We start from the raw sequence: 14,389 nt of genomic DNA on the forward strand, positions 1-14,389 counted from the left end.
TTCGTGAAACTTCGTCACCAAACCTTGAACAGAAATTGATAACATCAAAGCATTTATATTCCTCTGACTATATATTTCACGAAAGGCAGAACCCCAAATTGTCGTCGGCAATAACATCCATGCAAAAGTGCACACAGCAAATCACAGCATGACGTAGGTTAAGTTCATCTCACCGTCGACATGCCTCTTTCCAGACATCTCTTAAACTTTCATTTCTCGGAAAACGAAAGAAACGCTAAATGTCTAAACCTATAGACTTAGCTTTTCTTTTTATATTGAAGCAGTCAAAATCTGCGCAATAGTTCAGTATTGAGCAGACGATATTTAAATATAAGTGTTTAAGCGGGAAAATTCTTTTCAAAGTCTCGTTTACCACAAGAAATGTTTGCGAATGGGACATTGTATAAGACAACTGGTATTTACATTATATGCAGGAATCCTAAGCATATTATAGATCGATGTGTATTAAAGAAGTCATTAGGGACCCGGATATATAATACAAAAAAAGAGAGGGACATATTTTGGGTTGACTTTTAAGCCAAATCTTTAACCTGGATTGCTTGCTGTAAGCGAACCCGGCCGAGGTTAGTGGCTCATGTCAGCTCACCATCCTATCTGCTTAGATTCTGACACACAACACATTCTACAAAACAATCTGATAAGTATTCTGGGAGTCACTTCATTTTCGGCCAATATCATCTCAGCAGTTATTTCTTCGTATCCAGGGGCTTTCCATCTCCTGATTTTTTTAATGATAGCTTAGACTTCAAACACACTGAATTCATTCATGGGCACACCACCATCTTCATAAGCTTCCGATATATTAATCAAATTATTCCCTTCGTATCTCATATGCATGACCTCACTAAAGCATTCCATCCAACGTTCCCTTTCTTCATTATCTGTTATTATAACAGCCACTCCCTGAATAGATAGCTTTGTCAGCCTCATCTGCTTTCCAGTCTAAATATTCTCTCATGTTATTCCAGGCTTTTCTTTTGACCTCACTATCAATATTGGTATACTTAGCATGCTCAACCTTGTAATTTTTATTACTTCCTAGAAAACTTTCAATAATCAATGTCTGTCTTTGTCTTCTTTTAATAGATCCCAAGTATCATTCGATATCCATGGTTTTCTCCTTTTTAACGGCCTGATCCAAAACTTCACTACCAATTAATTGATATATATTCTTAATATCACATCATTATTCATTAACTGTCTGCTCTTCTTCTTTTAAAGTCTCTAAGACTGCAAATCGATTCCCATAAAAACTGCAAAGGTTTCACTGTGTTCACTTTCTAGAAGCTTACTTGTACGAAACCTAGGTAATTCTATCTACATCTCCTTTGGGTGCTTTCAATTTTAATTTCAGCGTGGCAATGAGGAGCTGGTGATCACTACCAATGTCTGCACCTCTATAGCGTCCTACATTTCTCAAAGTCCCCCTTCTCTTTATTAATGACTATGTGATCTATTTAATTGTTTTGTAATTGCCACATGGTGAAGTCCACGCATATTTGTGGATGTCGTTTTGCTGGAAAAGAGTACTCCAATAACAAGATTGTTTATTGAACAAATCTTATAAAACTTCGGTATTTCAAACGAGAGTGTGAATTTCTCCATTAGACGAGCTTCTCTATTCTTATTCTTGATATTTTTCCATCTGCAGATACATAAATCAAGAAACGATTAGAGGTCAACTAAGGACTAAGACTCAGGTACGAAAGTGTTTGTCTTAGGAAAAAAAGCTTGCTTCTACAGATATGCAAATATTTTTTTTTTTTTTTTTTTTTTTTTGGGGGGGGGGGGGTGATTTTTGATCGATTTGTCCGTTTGCATATTGCGCTTCACAAGATAAATGACGACCTAATCTGTAATAATATGGATTAGCTAGATATCAACAGACACTTTTATAAAAAAAAAAAAAAAAAAAAAAAAAACTTCAAATACCAGAACGTAGCCTATCCGGTTTTCCCATGAAAAATTAACGAAGTAAAAACTATTATATCGCTCCTTCCATACCAGCCCCGCTCCCCCACCCAAAAAATTAAAACATTTCAAAAAGTCATTAAGCCTTATAATCACTTTCTAATTAAGAGTTTCAGTTTTCCCGTGCTGTCTAATGCTCTAATTACCACTTTGTAATCGAGTCTCCAAATGCGCTCGAGGTCATCATTCGGATCTAAGTCATTAACAGCCCATTATCACCCAAAAGGAGACAATTACCCAAAAGTTTTAATGCACTTTTTTTCATTTCTTTGGAAATCAGGCAAACGTACACTTGCATAAGTTCCAGAACCTGTTTACCATCATCCTCTACAACAAACATCTATCACCGTCTTTCTTTCTTGCCTTTGAGTCTTCTCAGTATGTTCACAATAAACAACCTCAATTAACACACTTGAGCTAAATCAGCACACTAAAATGGGGCTTTCAATAGTATTACTATTATCATTAGAACTCCACACAAGTACAGTTTTATTATTATTATTATTATTATTATTATTATTATTATTATTATTATTATTATTATTATTATTACTATTATTATTCTCCTCCGGTTTTTGATCGCTAATAACTCAGCCAATTTTAAATCGTGTGGTTTGAAACTTGAGCAGCAGTATGACCCATATCGGGGAAGTATAAATCAAGAAAATCGTGCAGGTGCATGCAGCGCCCTCTATGCATAAAACAAAAAATATTTAAAACGATTGCTCTTCGGGAACTCAAGAACCACTGCGGCAGTTGCCATCAAATTTTTTCTGGAGATACCTTGGACCATGGTCTAATGCAGGCACAAGGCTGGGCCAATTCTGTAGAGTAGTTTCTGAGATAACACGACGTCAAAAATGGGAGATGCTAAATCAAAAACTACCAGGGCAATTTGGACCAAATTTGGTGGAAATGTTGAGGGTCATGAGACAACATAAACTATGCAATATGAATGACCTTGACCTTGACCTTAAGGTCACAGAACGATTTTTGTTAAAAATTGATTTTTGAAAAGAGATGAACAAATCTAAAGTAGCCAGCCCGATTTCACGCAAGATTTCATCCGAGCCTGAAAAGTAGGGATTAGAAGGCCTTCCAACGCAACCTAGACAATAAAATGCAGGTTACTTGGTTAAAAAGTGTAGTTTAAGTCCCAATGATAAGCTATTTCCAATCTTTCTATTATTTCAATATGCCTAAGAGCAAATTATTGGCAAATTGTGTGTGGAGTTCTTTCTAAGAATTGCTTCAGCAATTCTAATTTTCTCTAATGATTGTTGTTGTTGTTGTTGTTGTTGTTAACTAAGCTGCAACCACAGTTGAAAAAAGTAGGGTAATATAAGCCAAAGGACTCCAACAGGGAAAAATAGCCCAGTGAAAAAAAAAGACAAGGATATAGGAAAAACTATAGGAGAAGTGATGAATAAAGAATAATACAAAATAACTTAAGATCGGTTACAAATTTAAAATATATGTCAAATGTAAACTATGATAAGAGAGTCGCGTCAGCCTTTACAATATCAAAACATTCGCTACAAGTTTGAACTTATCGGTTCCACTGATTCAAATGTCTGATTGGGATGGTCATTCCACAATCTGGTCACAGCGGGAATAAACTTCTAGACTACTTTAGTGATGAGCCTTATGATGGAGAGGGCAAGGCTGTTAGAATTAACTGTATACCTAGTACTACGTACAGGTTGGTGCAGTCTGGGAAGATCTGAATACATAGGATGGTTAGAATTATGAAAAATCTTATGCAACATGCATAAAGGACTAACTGAACGACGGTGTCAGAGATTAATATCAAGATCAGGAATAAGAAATCTTATACACCACAATTTTTTATCCAACAAATTAAGAAGAGAGTCAGCAGCTAAGGACCAGACAGGAGAAAAATACTCGAAACATGGTAGAATGGTAGAATTAAAACATTTCTTCAGAATAGATTGGTCACCGAAAATCTTGAAAGACTTTAAAGAAGCTGACTGAATGTGTTGCTCGATAGTAAATTTGCAGTAAAAAAAAAATCACACCTTAAATTTTAAATGATTTGTATACAGTATAGTTAAAGAAAAATCATTAATGCAGAGATCTGAGTGTTGAAATGACACTGTCCCACAACTAATTAAAATAATACTTTAAGTTTTTTTAGGGTTCAACTTCATCCCCCATAATTTGTACCTGCACTATATTTAGCTAGATTTCAAGATATGCATTCAGGAGATAAAACTGATACATATGCATCGAGTTCGTTACCTGTGTACAAGTATATATCATCAAAATTAATGGGCCCAGAACACTAACCCAAGAAGACCAGATATTTCCCTATACCCACTATGGTGCCAATCAACATCTACTCTTTCCAATCTGTTACTTAAAAATTCAACAATGATGCTAAGAAAAGATCAACCTACCCCCACCTATTTGAGTTTAAAAACAAGGGCCTCATGATTGACATTGTCAAAAGCATAATTAAAATCAAGGCCAATCATACGAACTTCCTAACCACAATCAAAGGATTTCTGTACAGTAATGGAAATTGTAAGGGTACCACATGCTCTAAGCATTTGCAAAAAATCAAATAGTAAGCTATGGAACAGATTTTTACCTTCAGCATGCCTATTTAGACGATAAAAATCTTTAAGTAATATGGGAGTTATGGAAATTGGGCAGTAATTAGCAGGGCTAGAATTACCACAAACACATTTACCAAATAGAGTAACATTACAATTCTCCAACACGTGCAAAAATAATAACTTTTTGGTAACTTACCAAAACTATATGACAACTTAGGAGTCAAGAAATCAGCTGTCTTTATAAAAAAAAAGGTGAGGGGGGGGGGGAATACCACTGGGGTTTCCGTCTCCATAAGCATCAAGGTCCTTCAAGAGTGTTTTAATTTCACGGGAACGAAATGCTAAACCAGTTAGTTTAGTCTCAAGAAAACAAGAATGAGGAAGATCGAGTTTCTCATTACACTGCTTACTGTCAAAGACATCAACCAAAATGGTTGCCTTTTCCTTTGGACACTTTGTGACATAGCCATCTGGTTTAAGTAAAGGAGGAACTTTTAACTTTACACCAAAGAGTGCAACTTAAGGGTAACCAACCATTTATGTTCCTAGGTTGTACCAAAAAGATTACAAAGGCCATCAAAAGAAGTGGAATGGGGATTCCTTTGACAAAGGTGGTAAAAAGTAAGTGAAGTAATAGGAAGTTGGGGGAGGAGAGAAAGCGTAGGATTTCGTATTCTATGAAAAACCAACGTGTACTTAGCTTAAACAAAAGGTTGGAATTGAGTATTCACAAAAAAGAACAAAAAATAAAAAAAATCCGTATTTGTACTCCATTGTCCAAATTTCAGTTTTATGTTACTTTTATTGTATCCCAAACTTACTCTCTCTCTCTCTCTCTCTCTCTCTCTCTCTCTCTCTCTCTCTCTCTCTCTCTCTCTCTCTCTCTCTCTCTCTCTCGTCTGAATGACTTGTATTGTTCTAAATCTTCCTAAGTCAACCAACTAGAGACATAAGACAGTTTCCATTATTGCAAATTCTCATAGGAAAAAGTAATTTTCCCTATCTTAACTACCAAGAGCAAATACTAAGGCTTCGTGCATTAAAACAATAAAGGACAAAATGATAAAAATTACCTTTTGAGAAAATAAAAATAATTTTTCCTCACAGACTTCAAAGTGAATGATGCGGTTATCAAAGGGAATATGTCAATAGTGTCAAGCCATGAGGACACATGTACCATTAAACACATTTAAAGATTAAAATTACATGAAGTGGGTACAGAAGAAAGTATTGTTGAAATTCCAAATGCATGTTCGGAAAGACTTTCAAATATATTTTCCAAACAGAAAAATTGGCCAGAGGAGGAACAAAATACTTGGACTATATTTAAAAAAAAAAAAAAAAAAAACACACAACTAAATGTTGTCAAACTTTCGCATGATAAATGAATCTAAAGGAATCCTCACACTTGTAAAAAAACACACCGACGAGCTAAATGATTCTCATTCGATCTGCGTAATGTAGCAGAAGATAATCAGCGGACCTCTTTAATATGTTAAGTATTTTCTGGGCTATGGAACATTATAAGGATTTTTAGGTAACATACACCTACATCATTACAACACTACATTCACTAACCTGTTTTAGAAAATATGTTCCATTACCGACATTTGAAGAGTTCATCAAAAAGGCGCATTAATAAAGGCAATACCGAAACTAATATGACCCATCACATCCTCCACTAAAACTTCTGGGAGTCACAATATGGCCTTAATCCTAACCCATCTCCTCCGCTCCTTTTCCAGCAAGACTACGCACTCATGCAGTCACAAACACTTAGGCAAAATGCATTTTGCACAGCCTCTTCACTTCTCCATTTCCTGAAACTTTTCATATATTGTACACTTTCCACTGAAAACCTTGTATCCAAAAGGAAAACACATAAAGAAGCTATCCTTTCCCGCTAGAGAGTTATGGGATCCTTTGACTGGCCAGACAGTACTACATTGGATCCTTCTTTCTGGTTACGGTTCACTTTCCCTTTGCCTACACAAACACCTAATAGTCTGGCCTATTCTTTATAGATTTTCCTCTGTCCTCATACACCTGACAACACAGTGATTATCTTACAATTCTCCTTCGCCCAAGGGGTTAACTACTGCACTGTAATCGTTCAGTGGCTACTTTCTCTTCATAAGGGTAGAAGAGACTCTTTAGCTATGGTCAACAGCTCTTCTAGGAGAAGGACACTCCAAAATCAAACCATTGTTCTCTAGTCTTGGCTATTGCCATAACCTCTGTACCATGGTCTTCCACTGTCTTGGGTTAGAGATCTCTTGCTTGAGGGTACACTCGGGCACACTATTCTATCTTATTTCTCTTCCTCTGGTTTTGTTAAAGTTTTTATAGTTTATTTAAGAAATATTTATTTCAATGTTGTTACTGTTCGTAAGATATTTTATTTTTTCTTGTTTCCTTTCCTCACTGGGCGATTTTCCCTGTTGGAGCCCCTGGGCTTATAGCATTTTGCTTTACCAACTAGGGTTGTAGCCTAGCAAGTAATAATAATAATAATAATTCGAACGCACACAACAGGAATAGTGAGGTGGTTGCTAACCTGACTTTCTTAACAGAGAAGGGGGAACTGTTTAATGCACATCCATTCGCATTCGAAGATTTCATAGGAAAGCTTATCAAGAAGTAAATGTGACCAAGACTTTCTATAAATATTCAATATATATCATATTACTTCATATTATAGTCTTTTCCTTAAAAGTTGCTATACATTACAAGCATATATTGCAGCTAACTAAGTGGCGGTCCAGTTGATTCTCACTATCTTTACAAAATGGTTTAATTACATAAGTCATAGTCCTACTGAAATTTCTATTTACAGATATATGAAATTCTCTTACCTTTATTCAAATGGAGTTGTCTGACTTGAAACGATTCTACACACAAAACGTCATTTTGACGTTTTATTCAGACATAACCTAATAACATATAATTAACTTGTAATGAGCTTTTTCTTTTTATTCTCCTTTACAATAAACATGTAAAGACAATTATGAACGCTCATTGTTACATTCTGCTCACAGCTGTTTGCAAAATGTACCAAACTCTTCTGAAATGATATCTAAAAACTACTACAGAAAATTGTATCCTAAAAAAAGCAATAAGATATAAAGTACAAATACATTTCTATGGATATTAAATAAAGATTCAATTACCTGTTTTTATTAGGGGGAGAACAAAACCGGACACGTTTAAACACACGGTAGACTTCAGATTCAGAACTTTCAATACCTCCTCACATTCAATCACCTCACCATACTTAATGACACTATTCTCTCTGCTCACCCATTTATCCCTATCACCATCATCATCATCATCATCTCTCTCTCTCTCTCTCTCTCTCTCTCTCTCTCTCTCTCTCTCTCTCTCTCTCTCTCTCTCTCTCTCTCTCTCTCATACACAAAATCATTTAATCATTTTAACATTTAATTCCAAAGTTAATTTTACAACTATTCCATCCCGGAAAAAAAATATATATATACACGGCATCCTTACTTTCCTATCAACCTTTTTACCAATATTAAAGCACCTGCTAGTCTGTTTCTAAACGGAAATTAAATTGAAAATTGCACAGCTATCTCACATTTACTCGTGTTCTTTTACTTTTATGCGAGTTTCAACTCTTTATACTAAATTAAAAATCTTCCAGTGCCTAAAGCTCTTTCAACATATCTACCTTCAAGATGATTTTGACACACTCAGGCATAATTTTTACTATTTTCGAAATTATCATATCAGCCAACCAGCTTCTTCCTCATTAAAACAAAATCTTAACAAAACTTGTGTGTGAAAACACCATTTCGTTATATTTCACAGAAATCTGGTACACATACATTACTTTTTTAACACAGAAATAAAGTAATTAGTATGAAACATCCAAGCACCCACATACTCCTGGTAAGAAAGTTAATCAAATATACAAACAAATAACGCAGAAGAGACAAAATCTTCTCGTCAGAAACATTTTGGCATCACATCAACCACTACTAGTTGGGCCTTAACTGGGAGACAGCCAATCATACCCATGCCTACTTGTCTGTCTCAGCTATTGCACCTTCCAGCATTTACAGGTATGAACGCAAGAGAGCAAGCAAGCTGGTACGTACGTGCACACAATCTCTCTCTCTCTCTCTCTCTCTCTCTCTCTCTCTCTCTCTCTCTCTCTCTCTCTCTCAGCAGGGGGGTGGGGGGAAACAATCCAATACTCACATCAGAGTCTGCGCCCTTGTCCTTCCCTGGGCACTTGAAGGTGACGAACTCATGGCATCGCTTGTGAACCACATAACTGCAAACTGAAATGAGAGAATAAAAAACCGTGAGAATATGAAACGGCGAATGATATGCAAATGCTTGCAAATAGTATACAGCAGTAACGATATTTGTTATTCAAACGTAACCTGAAATATTGAAGAACACACCAATCAGGTGTGCCACTGAAATGCGTACTAAAAATACTGATTTTCAAACAATATGCCGCTTCCAGAAAAGACAAACACAATAAATCAACCGAATTCAACGTAAAACGTTCCACACATCATTTATAATATATATATATATATATATATATATACATATATATATATATATATATATATATATATATATATATATATAATTAATGAATGGTATTACTTCTTATTCGAAATTACTCAAGCATCAAATATTGACACATAGATAGCAGGTAAACTAACCTCTATACACACACACACACACACACATATATATATATATATATATATATCTATATATATATACATATATATACATATATATATATATATATATATATATATTTATTGTATCATGGATGCAAGTAAAACTTCATACCCATACAGAATAGTATTAGAATCAACCCGCTAATTACGTTTAATAACACAAAACTCCAACTGAATTATAATACGTTCTACAATTGTATTATAAGGATTATGAATACACAGCGATTCACAGATATTGCACTGCGATTGTTCAGTGGCCACTTTCCTCTTCTCTTGGTAAGGATAGATTCTTTAGCTATGGCAAGCAACTCTTCTAGGAGAAGGACACTCCAAAATCAAACCATTGTTCTCTAGACTTGGGTAGTAGGGCCATAGCCTCTGTACCATGGTATTCCACTGTCCTGGATTAGAGTTCTCTTACTTGAGGATACACTCGGGCACACTATTCTACCTTATTTCTCTTCCTCTTTATTTAGGAGATATTTATTTTAATGTTGTCTCTGTTCTTAAAATATTATATTTTTCCTTGTTTCCTCTCCTGACAGGGCTATTTTCCCTGTCGGAGCCCTTGAGCTTATAGCATCCTGCTTTTCCAACTAGGGTTGTAGCTTAATAATAATAATAATAATAATAATAATAATAATAATAATAATAATAATAATCAAGCTTATAATTCACCAGTCAAAAACCTGTCAAAAAGCTCTCGAGTGTTTTAGCAAGGAAGAATATTCACATCCCCATTATACCACTGGCAACAAACGATGGAGAGAGAATCAGTTGGAGAAACCATTTGAATCCATTTTATACGAACCCTAATAATTCAAAAAATAATTCTCGTCAAACGAAAGACAAAATAACGCATCGTAGACTTCTTCCTACCTCCGAATATAAATAGTGCAATCTCATATTGTTATCTCATCCATAGCAGAGAACACGCATTCAAAGAGATGAATAAATAATGTTCCATTATTTGTTTTAAGGCAAACATTTACATAAATTCAAGGACGACTGATTTGGGTAAAATCTAGGAAGTTTGGGAATTTTATCCTCAACCATCTGGCGTCCAGGCAATGAGCCACCTAAAATAATTCAAATATATCTTTCAATAATTTACAGCCTCTTTACAGTGATAAACAAACTATTTGTGTGGGAAAAGGAAACGTAAACCAATTCATGATCAATTGAATAAATACGAGAGAGAGAGAGAGAGAGAGAGAGAGAGAGAGAGAGAGAGAGAGAGAGAGAGAGAATTTTATGCTACAGAAAAACGCCTAAAATCAGTCGATAACATTGTTGAAAATAACCTTTACTAAACATCTTGGTGTTTGTGTGTATGTTTGGGTAAAGGCTGTTAGTAAACTTGGTAACATTTTCATATTTCGATATTATGTAATAACAAAGGGTAGCGTTTGGAAAGCAATTAAGGAACTATCAAACCAGCAGTGTTACTGCATTATCTTCTTTCAAAGGATAAGGTGCGCACATCTATATGGAAATCTAAATAAAGTCCCATTAACTATGGCAGCATGCTTAAATAGAATAATACTCTAAGAAGTGTAAAAGAACAAACATGGACCATTGGAAATGTAGTAAGAGATCTGATTCTAGTTCTTTTTAGAGTACAACCTAGACCAGACATCTGTAATGTTTGTTCTCTTTCATGGGCTAAGGAATGTATTCGTCGACTTGCCAATAACCCGAGAATTACAAGACACAATACGTTTTTTCCCCATCATCAATAACATTACTCTCTCTCTCTCTCTCTCTCTCTCTCTCTCTCTCTCTCTCTCTCTCTCTCTCTCGGTGAACATTGTGCTGGCTCACAACGGAATTATTTACACAAGAAGACTTCCCTCCAGTCACTAAAATCTCTTGAATTTGCGCAATGACTTTTTCTCTACAATAAGAGAGAACAAAATTGAAGGATGTTACGAAAGAGAGCAGCGCCCAGCTTCAGCCAGTGCCCCGCCCTTACACAGATCCATACACCTATGTCTCAGGGTAAAAGTATCCCCTTTAACAATAAATTTTAACGGCAGGCTAGAGGTGGGACGTTGAATAGCCAACCATATGCCCTGTTTTACCTAGGGAAACTTAACGCAAGCAATAGCCCTCGATCTACAGTACATCTCGATAGAAGTGGGCGTCTTTTGAGTGAATTTATGTATAACGATCCATACCTTGCTTCCATTATAAAAATTAAAACCATAAAGGAACACTGGTCTTTATGGCTCAATCATTTCTGTATCTACTCTATGCATTACGTCGATTTCCTTTATTTATCATCAGATTAGAAGAATGATAAGTGAGAGAGAGAGAGAGAGAGAGAGAGAGAGAGAGAGAGAGAGAGAGAGAGAGAGAGAGAGAGAGAGAGAGAGAGAGAGAGAGAACAAGTGCCATTGGGGAGATTGAAGAATTCATTCCTTCCCTAAGGAATAAAAGAATGTTTATAACATCCAGCTTAAGGTTGGTAGCAAGAAAAAGAAGAATAGAGATACAAAGAGAAAAGGCTTCTAGTCCTCTCCTTATTTCCCGAATAAAGTGCTTTATAACCTTCGACCATTAAGACGATTACCAAGAAAACGGAATGTCGGGGGATGGGAGGGTGTGGGTGGCTCATATCACTTCAACAATTCCAATTCATACTCGAAGATTTTCTTTTCATTCCACTGGTATTGTAGCAATAGTAGTATTAAATGAATTTCAGCCTAAAATTCCATTGTTTTTGTTTGAACTATTTATCTTATTTCTATCCAAGTTTCACTTTTTAACTATATACGAATAACATTATTGTTCAGTTAAAGGGGCTGTCTACACGCGATGATAGTGACGATTTGTAATTCTTGCATATTAAGGCAATATATAAGTATATCACTAGGTTTTATAATAAATTTCTTATCGCAGACTATTTTCTATATTCCTACTATCGCCAAACATTTTAAAAAGAAACCAAGATGAGCAAAACGAAGTAACTCTTTTAATATTAATTAGAGAAAACCAATACTCGCAAATATTTGCAAACCCTCACACAAATATTTCTTAAGCAAATCAGACATCGACCGTAAAAATGCAAATAATAATAACTAATTATTCTAACTGCCTTTACGTCTCTTGCCTAATGAGGAAGGTGTTTTACTATAGGTAATCGTATTAAGGCTTTTCTTTTGCACGGTTAATCTCGTTGTTTAAGAGCGATATCACTTGCTCATAATCTCGAGAAATCCAAAAGAAAAACTTAACTACTAACGTAATTATTCAAATACTTGCCCTAATATGCATATCTAAATTTAAATACTTTGCTCAAGAGAAAATTGGCATTCTTTACTCCCTCTAAAATGGCGACAGTTTATTGGGAATTTGACATCAAAAAGAAACACAGACCCGACTTTAAGTTTCCATCATCCTCAAGGAAGACGGCCCAGATTAAGCTCCGTTACAATGTGTGAAGCAGACGATTAAGCTCCAAGATTTTGAGGGAAAGGAACAAACGTCTTTCAGCTTCATCTACTACAATACAAGAAACTGAAGGAAGTATCATATGAACTTCTCCTTCAAACTCGATCTACTTGAGAAAGGTAAATCAGCATTTCAGTTTCTAACTGAATACGATACAAATTACTGGTTACTGTCAGTGTTTTGGCTCGCAAAAGCCAAACTTTAGTATAATATTAAACCTTCATAAATAAACAAAATTATTCATAGTTACACAAGCATGAAAATTTATCAAAATATCCAGCCATAGCGCAAAGCAACGGACAGCCTTTTCGGGAGGCAATGGGGAATCTCCTTCATCAATTAAGAGTATGAAACTGATGACTACCTAACTTTTTCACAATATCCGAAGAATTCTTTGGATATTAATTTTCACGACTGATATTCGTTTAACACGCGCAACGGATGAACAACCAAAAGCCTGCATAGAATACAGATGAACTATCTTAAATAATAAATCATATGGCACAACGATAAAAAAAAAAAAAAACTTAATGAAATCTAACTCAATATAAAAAAAAATTTACTTTAATTTCGGATAATGCGCAATTGCTCTATCATTTACACTATTCACAAAATAAAATAAAGCAACCCAATGAAACTTACACGTTTAATGTTTCACATTTCATGTTATTACTTCTGATCAACCTGTCCTCTAAGGTTCTCTCAGAAAATGTGATTCGATTTGTGAGTTCATTATTTTCGTCGAATCTTTTCCTTTCAAATTGAAGGACTGTGTAACAATAAAAGAGCAGTCAACTCAAGGTCCGTTCTTTGATTAATCGTATTAACTACAGGATTTCCATTCCCTAATAGAAGACCAGGTCAATTTGCAGAGGCCTTCCCCTTTCGATTAGGCGCTTTTACCTTGATCACTGTCCATTACATTTTTGCCCCAAGATTCAGTTCTCTTCACCCTTTATTGGGGCCGGAAGATTATTATAAAATACGTTCTATTTCATCTTTTATGTAACGTCCATTCTTTTATTCGAAGAAATATCCAACTGCACCTAATCTAAATCTATCACATTATCTAGTTCAAGGACCTTTGAGAAAAAAACGTGTGTGTATGTATGTATGTGTATAAATATATATATATATATATATATATATATATATATATATATATATATATATATATATATTGTCATCATCATCATCTCCTACGCCTATTGACACAAAGGGTCTCAGTTAGATTTCGACCAGTTGTCTCTATCTTCAGATTTTAATTTAATACTACTCCACTCATCATCTCCCACTTCACGCCTCAGAGTTCTCAGCCAGTAGGCCTGTGTATTCCAACTCATCTAGTGCCTTGTGGAGCCCAGTTGGAAGTTTGGTGAACTAACCTTTCTTGGGAGTGCGAAAAGCATGCCCAAATCATCTCCATATACCTATCACCATGATCTCATCAACATATGGCACTCAAGTAATCTCTCTTATAGTCTCATTTCTAATACTGTCCTGCCATTTAACTCCCAATATTCTTCTGAGTGCTTTGTTCTCAAATCTACTAAATCTGTTATCGATTGTTTCATTGTCACACCACGACTCATGTCCATACAGACACACACATCTCACTAAACTGATATA

General features: G+C 35.2%; 1 protein-coding gene across 5 annotated transcripts in view; it reads right to left on the bottom strand.

The window, feature by feature from the left end:
- Window positions 1–14,389, bottom strand: part of LOC137654607 (protein kinase C, brain isozyme-like) — an 854,153-nt gene that overhangs the window by 244,509 nt on the left and 595,255 nt on the right. For all 5 annotated transcript variants that reach the window (XM_068388394.1, XM_068388395.1, XM_068388393.1 and 2 more), the window contains exon 3: window positions 8,799–8,881. In XM_068388394.1, coding sequence (XP_068244495.1) covers window positions 8,799–8,881 — 83 coding nt within the window. The remainder of the gene's footprint in view (window positions 1–8,798; window positions 8,882–14,389) is intronic.

Source organism: Palaemon carinicauda, chromosome 15 (genome assembly GCF_036898095.1).
Source record: "Palaemon carinicauda isolate YSFRI2023 chromosome 15, ASM3689809v2, whole genome shotgun sequence".
Taxonomy (NCBI): Eukaryota; Metazoa; Arthropoda; class Malacostraca; order Decapoda; family Palaemonidae; genus Palaemon; species Palaemon carinicauda.